This window comes from Ctenopharyngodon idella, chromosome 2, assembly GCF_019924925.1.
Source record: "Ctenopharyngodon idella isolate HZGC_01 chromosome 2, HZGC01, whole genome shotgun sequence".
Taxonomy (NCBI): Eukaryota; Metazoa; Chordata; class Actinopteri; order Cypriniformes; family Xenocyprididae; genus Ctenopharyngodon; species Ctenopharyngodon idella.
Window position 1 is genome coordinate 34,467,597 of NC_067221.1, and position 13,096 is coordinate 34,480,692.

A 13,096-nucleotide genomic window follows, 5' to 3' on the forward strand; every position below is an offset into this window, starting at 1 on the left:
TTCTGTTCGCTGATCAATTTTTACATGCGAGTAAAAGCCTAAATTAAATCTGTTCATCATAAAAAGCGATTGATTCTCTTCAGAAAATTTGGACTAAACCTTGTTTAATATTTAGATTAGTTTTCCGATCTCTTGCGTAGGCAATCTATGAAAGGAAATCTAACAGCATTGTGTCATCAAAAAGATCTTCATTTGTGTTCTGAAAACTCTGAACGAGGACACGAAGGTGAGTAATTAATGACAGACTTTTCATTTTAGGGTGAACTAACCCTTTAAGGCTGGTAGTCGAAGGATAGTGGTTTATTCCCTGTAAGGCGTGAGACATAAAAGATTGTGATGACAGATTTCTCAGTGATCTCAAATGTCTTTTTTTATTTTTATTTTTTTTATCAGTAGCACCAAGTAAAGGTGTAGAACCCCCTAAACCAGGTCTGACTTTAATGCTTAATATTTCAATTACATATTTATTTCTGTAATTGTTTCACACATATTGTACACTCGTCTGAAGACTAACTCAAATCATCTTTTGTTTCAATCAGAAATTGAATTTGTGAACACACACGGAGATAAACTCATTCAGAGAGTTTCATCAGTGATGGCGATTGCTGACAGTTTGAAGAGCAAAAACATGATCACTAGTGAAATATGGGGAAAGATTAAAGCTGCAGAACCACAACAGCAGAAAATGAGAGTCTTGTTGGAAGCTCTTGACTCTGGAGGAGATTCTGTAAAAGCAGAATTCTTCAGACTGCTGAAGGAGAATGAACCTCATCTAGTAGAGGAACTGGAGTCTGGACCCAGTAGACTGTCACCACAGTAATGCTGAGATTGAATTTGAGGCGTAAAGAGCAGCAACACCGTTATTATACTGTACATGTTTATATATGTACATGCTGTAATATTCTGTTTTTCAAATTTTATACTCTATATCCAGATATAAATTAGATTGTCACCATGTAACATTTTGCATAATAGGTCCCCTTTAAAGTTACATTTCATTTTTTTGGTTGTGTGTGTGTGTGTGTGTGTGTGAGTGCGCATTTTATAGTCCACCAGAAGGGGATCAGGTGAGCGCGTGATCAGCGCCAGGCAGTGGGTTATGGGAAATGAAGTCCAAACGAGTTCAGTACTCCGGTGACGGAGCCCTCAGCTGGTGATCAGAGGGAGCCACAGAGGCCGCATTAGTGACAGTTTCAAAGCAGCTTTACAGTGATAACAGGAACATGATTCAAATTTTGGCTGTACAGCAGCTCTAAGAGAAAATAGTGTCATTGTTCAGCTGAATTAGCATCCTGTCATCTGTGTGGTAAAGTTAAAGTACACAGTCCACATTACAGCAAAAATATTTGTAAAATGTATTTTCAAGTACGTTTTTTTTTTTTCATTTTATTTTTAACATTGTTATCATGGTCATGAAACAAACTTTACCTGTTGCAAATATCGATGTGTCTTTTTTGAATTAAACTAAAAAAAAAAAAAAATTAGGCAAAAATATATGGTGGTAAGCGGGGCACAGATGTAACACTGTGTTATGGTCCCATGTTGACTGCACCGACAATTGGACAATGAATGAATATCTTTTTAAGTGTTACTGGCATGGGGACAGGACGAATACAGTCATTCCTTGTCTTCAACCATTAATTGTGGGAAATAAGAATTATTTATAGGTTTTTGACATCAAGGTATCATAGAAAACAAATACCATGTGTATTCTGGTCAGTATGTGTAGGCTTACAGCAAAAAGTGTAAAACTAGCCCGGCCTAGCCTACTTTATTTCATAATTAAATAGGCTACTGAATGTTTGTAATAGTTACAAAAAAGAAAAGAACAAATATTAAGATGTTATGTTGCACTTTACTGGGCCGGCAGTAAGGGTATCTACTTTCGGTTTCGGAAATCTACTTTTCGGGCTACTTCCTGTTTCTAGAGTCAGGAAGTTTTTTTTTTTTTTTTTTGCGTTTTAAATGATGACAGAACAAACAGTGTAGTTTCTTTGAATTCTCACTGTACTGCAGTATGAACTTAGGAACACTATTCAAATAATACTTTTACTGTATTTTAAAACGCAGGACAAATTCGATCCTTCACGATGGCGGATCCTCGAAGTGAGTGAACTATTTATGTAATTAAATTGCGAAATACAACGACAATAGGCCCTATTTCAGTTTCACTGAACTTATAATGCCTATAATGAAATTCGGAATGTCTTTGTTTTTAAAGTTATTTAAGTTTGATGTTTTAATTCATTTATTTGGCTCCTTACAAAAGTGATCATTTCCTATGTTGAGGGAATGACATTTTTTTCTTGGTTTTCTTGTGGTCGACTTAATATGTTGAGGGAACATAGCCAACGTTTATCCACTTTTTTTAAAAAAAATTTTAATACCTCTAATGAATAACGAATAAGTGAAGGATGATGAACGATGTTTATGAGCAAGTGAATCGTTTAAATGAATGAATCGTTCTCGTTTTAATTAATTAATTGGGTCAACAACTCAATGCAGGCCATCAGGAGAGCGCTAGAGCCATAATGTCTATGGCTAGAGCGCTGTAGCGTTGGTATCGATAGTGGTCGAACAATAATTTAAAACCAGACATGTTTAGACCTACAAACCTTACTATTTCAACATGTTGGACAGCTGCTGTGCGCCAGGATGCCAGAACAGGCTGGGGAAAGCAAAGGAGAAATCATTTTATCATATTCCTAAGGATCCCGATCAACGACTGAAAAGGTTCACTGCAATAAAACGTGCTAACCAACATAACAAAACAAAAAACAACAGACGGTTGTATTTTTTTTTTTTTTTTGTCTTTTATCTCCGTATTCCTATAAGTGTTGTATAAGGGTTTTTATATTTAATAGCAACCCTAAAATGATATGAAATAGTTTAAAATGTGTTAAATAACTGGGCCGGCTATAAGAATTTTCAGTAGGCTATAACGTAACGTTACACATTATTCCACCGGTCACAATTGTGGCCAAACAAAAACACAATTTTTCAACACATTTCCATAAAAATTTCAACAAATAATTATTGATTATTTCAAGGGGCAACTAATGACACCTCATTTGGATATTTTCATGTCTGGGAAAAATTTAGGATTAAACAGGTTAAGATGTCATGACATTTATGATGTCTACTGTACTCACGGTGATATAGCTATGCTGACTTATGGCACTCTAGCAGTTAATAAACAAAACAGTATGTATCTTGTATCTATCTATGTAGCCTATCTGTGGTAGGCCTACTCCGCATCAGTTGGCGTCCCATTCGTCTAAAATAGTCCGAATATAAACACTTATTATAGGCGTACCGTAGTGATTCAGAATAAGAAATATACACGGTTTGGAAGATGAATTCATGAAAAAAGTGAAAAAGTTAGTGTTAAAAGTTAGTGTTCATTTTACATGGTCAAATGACAGTGATAATTCAAATAATAATTAATGTGTTTGTCAAGTGCATAAAATAGGGTGTGAATCAATGTTCATCAACAAAGTTTTTCCCCTAAGACAAGATGATCACAAGACGATAAGGCCATTAAATGATAACTGTGACTATATCAGCATGCAATATTGTTGACAAAAAAGACGACTAAAATTTTATTAGAAGAACAAAAACTTTACTAAAAACTTTTTTTAATTAAAAAAGAGAGCCAATACTTAAAAAAAAGTTATTATACTCATTACTTATACTTATTTAAAAAAGAGGAGCCAATACATTTCAGGCTTCTGTACAAGACAATACGGCACGCATGCGCTAAATGTCTCTGAAGTAAACTAACCCTGGAACAGAACCTGCTCCGGAGCAGGTTAGGCTCAGAGAATAAGTTGCTATGGCTATACATACACTTAAAGTTACCTCCATTTTTGGAAACCAAAGTTGAGGTTATCCACTTACACTTACCCTTAAACATACCCAGGTATGTCACATAACCTGCTTTCTGGTATACCCCCCTGGATGTAGTCTTTGTCAAAAATATGAATTTCTCAGCTTTTTGTTCAAAATGTTGCCTTTTTATGAAACTTACCCACAAGATAGCACATTGTTATTAGGGCCCTGAGCACCAAAGTGCGAGGACCCTATTGGATTTCCTCCGTTTATTATTAGGGCCCGAGCACCGATGGTGTGAGGACCCTATTGGAATTGTTCCGTTTATTAGGGCCCAAGCCACTAAGGCGCAGGGCCCTATTGTTTTTCTAAGGATTATTATTATTATTAGGGCCCAAGCCACTAAGGCGCAGGGCCCTATTGTTTTTCTAAGGATTATTATTATTATTATTATTAGGGCCCAAGCCACTAAGGCGCAGGGCCCTATTGTTTTTCTAAGGATTATTATTAGGGCCCTAGCCACTATGGTGCAGGGCCCTATTGTTTTTCTAAGGATTATTATTATTATTATTTAATTTTTTTTCTATGTTTTTGGCACTTTTGGGGCCCTTAACATGTTCGAAAACTCTTGAAACTTTGCACACACATCGGAATACGCGGCCATCAGGGCCGGGCAGAAGCTGGTACCCAGGCATGGCAGGGGGGCTTGACAGCGCCCTCTTGAACGGGGTCCAAAAACTTGGTCCATATATCAAACGCGCTTGCACGTATTAGTATGAAACTCAGTACTCAACAGGAAGTCAGCTATTATGGTTTGTTTGAAAAATGCATGCTCTGGAATTTGATATACTCCTCCTAGGTGATTAATCCGATCACCACCAAACTTGGTCAGCATGAAGTCAAGACATTGATGATGAAAAATTGCCAGCAGATTTTTGATATCTCGAACGGTTTGGCCGTGGCGAGGCAACGAATTTATGGTGAGAAAAGGGAATCAGGAAGTGTGTTATAACGTCTGCATACATTGATTGATTTTTATGAAACTTCACCAGTGTGTTGGTTGTAGGAGTCTGATCACATGGATGTGACTATTGTGAGTCAAAGTTATAGCGCCACCAACTGGCAGCAGGAAGTGTGTCACTTTCAAAATGCTTTGAGATCACTCTGTTATTTTTACCTGATGTGCTTCAAACTCCATCAGTGTAATGTCAATACACAGCAGATGTAGACATGGGCGGGGAGCAGGGCCTTTATAGCGCCACCTTTGGACAAAAGTGGGGGGGTTAGTTTAACCTACAGTCACCAAACTCTCATTAAGCCGGACAACTTTCTAATTTACAGTCATTACCTCAGACCAACAGGAAGTCAGCTATTTTGGTTTGAATGTGGATTTTTTGAATAAACAGGCTCTGAATTTTAAACTACTACTTCTAGGGGGTTTATTTGATTCAGACCAAACATTTTTTACCATGGTGCTATGATATTGAAGATGTTAAATTGAGAATGGATAATGGATATCTCGAACGATGTTGCCATGGTGATAGATTGAAGTAATGTCAAAAAAGGAAAACGGAATGACTCATATTTTCTATATAAAAAAAAAACTATACACAATTAATTTATATATAGAATAATACAAATGTTTGAAATAAACACATTTTATTTATTTATTTTTGTATTTTTTTAAATTTAAAAAGCATGTGTAAGTTAAAAATAGACCGATTAATTATATTTGATTGAAAAAAAGGATAAATATCATACATAGAGTAACAACTAGAGGGCAGCATATACCTATTTTTAAACAGGGTTGGATAAATCAAGCATCAATAGTTTATATAGACAGAAGAATGATTTAGTTTTTATTTTATACTGTTTGTGCAGGTATATTTAAACATTTATCAAAGGCTACTTTATGTCACAATTTAGATGTTTTTTTTTGGTTTAAAATGATCTTCTCAGTCTGTCTCTCTCTCTCTCTCTCTCTCTCTCTCTCTCTCTCTCTCTCTCTCTCCTCCCCCATACTACCTCAGGTTCACTTGGATGTGTGTGTGTGTGTGTGTGTGTGTGTGTGTGTGTGTGTGTGTGTTGTGGGGGTGGGGGGTGTCTGTGTGTGGGTCTCTGTCTGTGTATATATATATATATATATATATATATATCTCCCCTCCCTGTTTGTGTGTGTATTACAATCTTGATTAGTGGTCTTTAACCCTTTTACTGGTTACTTATTTACTGATGAACTTATAAAAATTTTGAACTGCAAATGAGAACTTCACACTCATTTGAAACTGAACCATAACACTATATCACTATTCGGACAGGACTAGTTTTCTAAATGTTGTTTAAGTTACAATTATTATTTTTTACAATTACAGTTAGAATTTTTAAATTAATTATTTATTGATATAATTACATTTTTAAAAACCCCTGTTTCAGTAAATTTCACATGATTATAAAAGTGGCTGTTTAAAATAAACTTGCATAAGTGAGCAGAAAAATCTAGACATGTACCTTACTATTATCTGAGACTGACATTAAAATTGTCTTTTCAGGTTCTGTGATTTGGCTCTATTTAATTTTTTCATTTTATTTTTCCTCTTATACCACACTTATTAAAATTAAATGAAAGCATGCTTTCGGTGCATAAGATTTGTGCACAAACAACAGCTCAGGGAGGTCAAAAAACACATGAAGAGAAGTGTTAGGATTACACATCATCAGCAATCACAGATATTCGCATTAAGGCTGGATTAGATTTCTCAGAGCACTGTGGAGTTTGCACAAATAACAGTATGTAATTTGCTCTAGAATTTTTATAGGGGTTGTCTGAGAAAAAACACAGACATGTCAGATTAGGATGATATTGATGACTTATGACATTCTATGACATGAAAGTCATCTCAGTTTAAACGATCTCATGGATGTGGCTGTTGTGGTTTGTGATCATAGGAGCATCAGCTGCTGCAGTAAATGTGGTTTGAAATTGACATAGTCCTTTTATGTTTAACTGTTTTAAATGCCCATTGCCCGCCGTGCACAGTTGCCCTGTAGCCACCGGGGTGGCGGTGCCTCTGGGCTTTGGCCCGTCATCGCTGCTTGCAGCTATATTTATTATTACTATTCTTTTCCAAACATTATCGCATTTTTGAGGGCCTAAACATGCTCGAAAACTCACAAAACTTTGCACACGCGTCAGGACTGGCGAAAATGGACATCTGATATAGGTTTCAGAAATGGGTGGGGCAAAATTGCTCGATAGCGCCACCTATAAAACTTCAACGGTGCTAAGTCCTAAACGCAACAGGAAGTCAGCTATTTTGAATTTCCTGTGCGATTTTTTTTTTTTTTTTGCAGTTTTTGCCATTTTTAGGCCTCGTACTTTAACGAACTCCTCCTACAGTTTTAATCCGATCATCTTCAAATTTGGTTTGTGTAATCATAAGGCTTGTGCGACGCAAAATTGCGAAGATCTTGAGTTTTCGTAAAAGGGTGTGTCCCTGGTGGCCTGACAAATTTTGATGTTTCGCCATGAAAGAGGAAGTTGCTGTAACTAAGGCAAACAATGTCCGATCTGCCCCAAACTTCACACACTTAATAAAAATACTTTCCTGAACACATGTCCATGCCCATATTCAGTTATAGTCATAGCGCCACCTGCTGTCAACAGGAAGTGACATGTTTAACGCTGTTATGGTCTCCTGACAGCATATTAAAATATCCCAGAAAGTTCTAAACAGGCTAGCAACATGCTAGAAAAAATGTTAGCAAAACACTTAGCTAAGTGCTAAAGCATGCTATTAATACAGTGTAAAAGGAAGTTGCTTTAACTCAGGCATGCAATGTCAAACTAAACATGTTAGAAACATTCTAAATCATGCTAGCAACACCTAGCTGACTGCTAAAGCATGTTATTATCGTCATGAAACAGGAAGTTATTGTAACTCAAGCATACAGTGTCTGATCTGCCCCAAACTTCACATGTGTGATAAGAGTCCTGGCCTAAAGACATCTATATGCCAATATTCAGTTAGTCATAGCGCCACCTGCTGGCAACAGGAAATGGCATGCTTTACACTGTAATTCACTCCCTGAAACACATTTTGCCAAGAAGTTCCAAACATACTAGAAACACGTTAAGTCATGCAACACTTGGCTGAGTGCTAATGTTTGCGATTAACGACACGAAACAGGAAGTTGTTGTAACTCAGGCATACAATGTCCGATCTGCTCCAAACTTCACCTGTTCGATAATAGTCCTGGCCTGAAGACATCAGCATGGCAATATTCAGTTACGCTCAAAGCGCCACCTGTTGGCAGCAGAAAGTCTGGCACTTTGAAATGACTTTGCCATAATTCTCCTGTATTTACTCGCTTACATGCATGTCACCCACTGTTCACTGTTTTCCTGAGGCCAACGGGTGGCGGTGAGCCGGGTGCGAGGGCCCTTTCATCACTGCTTGCAGCTTTAATTATTTTTATTATTATTATTATTTTAAGCAGAGGCTCTGTTCTTTCTTTTGATATATTGCATGTTCAGATATTCATACAACAAAATATTCTGGGTGCCATAAAAGTTTTGTGAAAATGATCAAAAATTCTGCCAGATGCTGGCAACTTAAAAACAACAACAACAAACAATGGTAAAGGTTTATAAAAGAGAGCTCCATGAACTCAACTGAGTGTGTGAGATAATAAAAACATACAAAATGTGCAGTTCTGTGGATCCGAAGGACCAGGATTAAGAACAACCGTTTTAGACTAAAAACTTTTAATTCATTTATAGGCCCCACAATGACAGCCCCCATAGCCCTCTTAAATGTTCTCATCAAGCTTGTTATGCTGTAACTTGATACTTTTCACTGCTGTTCTCAGTCCAGCTGACCTGTGTGTGTCTTAAATTCTTTTTCTCAGAAAATATCGTGCTGTCATCAGATACAGACGATGAGCCCACTGGCCCTTCAGGACTTGTGTGGAAGCCAAAAGTAAAAGACTATATGAGCTCAAAGTTAGAGGGTAAGTTTAAGAGGGTATGAACTATTTACCTTACACAACTGTAAGAAAATACATACAAATTTATGTAATTTATTAAAAATGTAAATATGATAATATTCCATAGAAGAAAGCTTGTACTTCTGTTTCACAAAGCTGACTGACCATAATATACATATGAGGCTATATCATAACAGTATAGACATATCATATCATAATAGAGTAAATTATGGCAGAATTTTCATTTTTGGGTGAACTGTCCCTTTAAGCTCATGTCAAACTTTCTACAAAAATCCATATGAAATTGTCTTCATACTGCTTTATAGTTCATCCTCAGTCCATCTGACATGAACTATAATTCTTTTCAAGGATCGCTAGCCGAAATGACGTCATCTGTGGACCCCTTGTATGTAAGTAAAAAGGGATTTTCTATCATGTGTTTGGTGTAATGACACTTTAATACAATGAGGTCATGAGTTGTCTTCATTTTTGACCTGTGTTTTGTGTGTATCTGTGTCTTTTGAAACAACAACTGTCACAAATGTGGGCATAAAAAAAATTTATTTGGACAGTACTGGGAAAAAGTGATATAATTTAACAAATAACTAAAAATCTGAAATTTTTTAATCAACACACATTCTTTTGTCTTCTGTGGAAAAAGTATACTCCTACTTGTAATTCTCCCTTTGACATTTCATAAAGTTGTCTAACAGTCTCTTAAATCTGATTGGAGGCATTTTTTTTTTGCCCATTCTTTCATACAGAATATTTTTAACAGTGTGATATTGGAGAGTTTCTTACATACACTACATTCCTGTATATGACCCAAGTCCTCCCACTGCAGTTGGATTGAGATCTGGACTTTGACTTGGCAATTCCCAAAACACCTTTTTTTCATTGGAGCCATTCCTTGCATGTTTTTTTTTTTTTTTTTGAATGCATGCATACACACATTTTTTTCATGCATCTCATGTAGACTTCATCCTTAATTGTTAATTTTGTTAGCTGGTGCTCCCAAATCTACTTTTAGTCACTTCACTTATTAAATTATTAAATTATAATGCATTCTATCGGTTCAAAAATGTCAGTGTATAATCTATAAATGGAAATATAACTTAATATTAATATTTAATGTATTTACAATATTTTTGCAATAAGTATAATGCAATATTTTGTTATTTTCTGTTGATTCAGTGTGATAAGCTTTTATATTTTCTCATTTAATCAAATGGTTTTCCTGTAGAATCCCCTGAAATTGGTTGACATAACTGAACCAACATTTACATTGACTCCACCCAGCCCTTCTGAGACAGGTATGCCCATATGTCAATTAAAAAATTAGAACTCTGCTTTGTTTGCCAAAAATAGTACTAGTGGATCACCAGTTGAAGAACACTGAACACCCAAAGGCTTTGTTCACATTAGTGACTGTTGTGTATTGGGAGAGATTATGCTCCATTATGGTTTCAGGTAGTGGTATAATTTGGATCATGAGTTGTCAATTTATACAGTGACACCGAGCATAGAGCTTGTTGATCTACGTTATTGACAGTATTCTTTAGAGTTTACAGAATACCACTAAAACACAAGATTATATAGTTTATAGTGTATATTTTTTGTTTATTTTTAATAATGATATTTTAATGATTATACAATATTTTTGAAAAACAGTAGGTACAAGGCAATAGTAAGTTGTTTTGTTACTGTATATGCTCTTACATTTTACATGTTAGTTATATTTTACAACAGGTTTTCAGGAGAATGTACATCAATATAAGCTGTCAATCATACAGAAGTATGAGAGTGAGTGGAGCTTCCTGTCTGGTGAAAAAGAGTCATTGTCTGCCCTGTATACTGAACCAGTGATCATTCAGAAAAATGAAAATGGCAGCTTTAACAACAGAATCAGTTTTGATGAGCTCCTTGAGTTATATGGTTCAATGACTGTCATTCTCCAAGGCGACTCTGGCAGTGGCAAATCCTTCATAGCACAGAAGATCATGTTGGACTGGGCATCTGATCGTGTTTTCTGGCCATCTTCTGGACATTTTTTTGTAGTTTTCTTTCTGAGGTGTGAAGAGCTGATGTGTATTTCTGAGGAGATGAACTTAACTGAGCTCTTGAGTTACAGCTGCAGTTTAACATCAGATCAGGTCACACAGATGTTACTGCAGTTACCAGAGGATGTGCTTTTCATCATTGATGGATTTGATGAGCTGAAACTCACACAGGACATTTATGAAATGTCAGCACACACTCATCCACTTCAAAAAGCCCCACCTGAAGTCATTCTTTGTGGCCTAATTAGGGGATACCTCATCCCTGAGTCCAATCTGCTGGTTACCACCAGAACTAAGAACACTGTGAACAAGCTGCTGAAAGGTCGACCGAGATTCTCTGAGATCATATTCACTGGGATCATGGGCTTTTCTGCGAGTCAGGTGGAGGGGTACTTCCAGAAGTTCTTCAGGAAAGATTATGACTGCGTGAGAGCAAATGGAACCCTCTTCACTGCCTGTTCCATTCCTGTTATCTGCTGGATCATCAGTGAGATGGTCAGAGTTGGTGCAAATGTAACAAGTGGACTGGAAACCACCACCTCCATCTATGTTGATTTTGTGTCCACTCTACTGGAGCATCACTGCCAGGGTTTGAGTCAGTCCTGTCCCAACCCTGCTGAGGAGTCTGGGTCAGCTGGCAGAGAGAGGGATGCTGGAACAGCAAGTCTTGTTTGATGAAAAAAGTGTGAATGAAACAGTTTCAGACCCTGCTGGCTGTCAATTCCTGTGCAACTTTCTCTCTAAGAGAAGAATTGACCAGGAGACAATGTTCAGTTTCATGCATTTCAGTTTTCAGGAGTTCTTCACTGCTCTGTACTATGTCCTTCTGGATGAAGAAGAGTCCCAGAGGAAAGTGAGAGAGCTGCTTAACACTGTAGAGAGAGGATGGGCTTTGTCCTGTTGGTCTGATAGAGACTTTTCAGTGGCAGATGTAGAAGTTAGACATGCAAAGCTTCTGCAGCCTGTGATTCTGTTCCTCTGTGGTCTCTGTAAGAAAGAATGGATCCCCTCATTCTTTGAAAAGCACAACATGGCCGTCTCTAGCAAGACAGAATCCCAGATTAAGGAATGGCTCGATCAGTGCTCACCAAGATATCAAAATGAACACATGCTGTTCATTCTCCATTGTCTCTATGAGCTCCATGACAAGAGCTTTGTTGGGAAAGTCTTGGAAAGTTTGATTTTCATAGATCTGTCTAATATTCCACTGAAAATGACAGACTGTTGGGTGTTGAAGTACTGTTTACAGTGCTGTGAACACATCAGAAACCTGAAACTCCATGTAACATCTGAAAATCTGGAGATGCTTCAACCTGAACTGTACCGCTGTAAAGAGCTGTGGTGAGTGAAATTAAGACTTTGTATCTTTTCTGACACATCAACACATGACATACATTATTACACTTGGCAACTCTAAATTGTGGTTACACTTTATTTTTAAGGTGATGTAGTTACTTTATTCTTACAAAATAAATTTTCTCTAAATTTTCTTTTTTTTTTTATTCTCAAATAAGTACTGCAAAAATGCATTCTGTTTTAACAAGCCCTATAACTAAGTCACCTTAAAATACACACAAGCAAGAGTATGGAAGCCCTAAACGCGTAGATTAGGGCTTCTGTAGGAGTGACAGAAAATGCTTAGTCAAAAATATTCTAAAATTTAAAAAATAGGCTTCAGGCAAAATTTCACATCTCTGTTTAAAACTGCTCCTATACTTTAGTCTGAAACACTGAAAACACACACAAGCCCAGAATTGACTGTTTGTATAAAGATGATCAAATCTGATAGGCTATATTGTGTTTTTTTTTACTTTCAAAGGTTGATGATGGATCAAATTTCAGATGATGTTGTTGGTTTGATCTCAGCTGCTGGTAAAGGAAAGATTCTGAATAAACTCAAGTAATGTATAATTAATTTTAGAATAAAATTGTACTCATTGCCATATTTAGTTATTCAGTATATTTTATAAATTGTTTGTCATGTCTAATAATGAAATGCACTCATTAAATACTATAACTATTTTAAATGCCAGTTTAAAGCAGCCTGGATATCTTGAAAGTGGATATTGCCCAGAGATCACTGTGTCAGTCAGAGATGAAGACATCACGTATGAAAATCTTATCACTTGTCACGTACAAAATTGCAGTCTCATCCTAAAACCTGATGCTTATTATAAACCTATACTGATGTTTATATCTGTGAATGCTTCAGGTTGTCT

At 36.5% G+C, this 13,096-nt stretch overlaps 2 protein-coding genes across 31 annotated transcripts in view; both read left to right on the forward strand.

Moving 5' to 3' along the window:
* Window positions 1-13,096, forward strand: part of LOC127495712 (NACHT, LRR and PYD domains-containing protein 1 homolog) — a 158,867-nt gene that overhangs the window by 89,675 nt on the left and 56,096 nt on the right. For 8 of the 30 annotated variants that reach the window (XM_051862936.1, XM_051862928.1, XM_051862947.1 and 5 more), the window contains one exon: window positions 394-429. The exons of 13 other annotated variants lie outside the window; for them this stretch is intronic. In XM_051862936.1, the coding sequence (XP_051718896.1) occupies window positions 394-429 (36 nt within the window). Of the gene's footprint in view, window positions 1-393; window positions 430-539; window positions 2,107-13,096 lie in introns of those variants that run through there. 9 more of the 30 variants (XM_051863010.1, XM_051862919.1, XM_051862794.1 and 6 more) reach the window with 4 other exon arrangements.
* On the forward strand, window positions 1,945-11,700 carry LOC127495944 (NACHT, LRR and PYD domains-containing protein 1 homolog). The gene is made up of 5 exons (XM_051863408.1): window positions 1,945-2,106; window positions 8,740-8,841; window positions 9,187-9,227; window positions 10,061-10,130; window positions 10,567-11,700. Exons 1-5 carry the CDS (start codon window positions 2,091-2,093, stop codon window positions 11,550-11,552), a joined length of 1,215 nt encoding a protein of 404 aa, XP_051719368.1. The 5' UTR covers window positions 1,945-2,090; the 3' UTR covers window positions 11,553-11,700.

Bases quoted from the DNA above. Each gene is read 5' to 3' on its own strand.
- LOC127495944 (XM_051863408.1), top strand. The intron at 8,842-9,186 runs GTAAGTTTAAGA...ATTCTTTTCAAG, and splicing joins TATGAGCTCAAAGTTAGAGG to GATCGCTAGCCGAAATGACG. The intron at 9,228-10,060 runs GTAAGTAAAAAG...GTTTTCCTGTAG, and splicing joins CATCTGTGGACCCCTTGTAT to AATCCCCTGAAATTGGTTGA.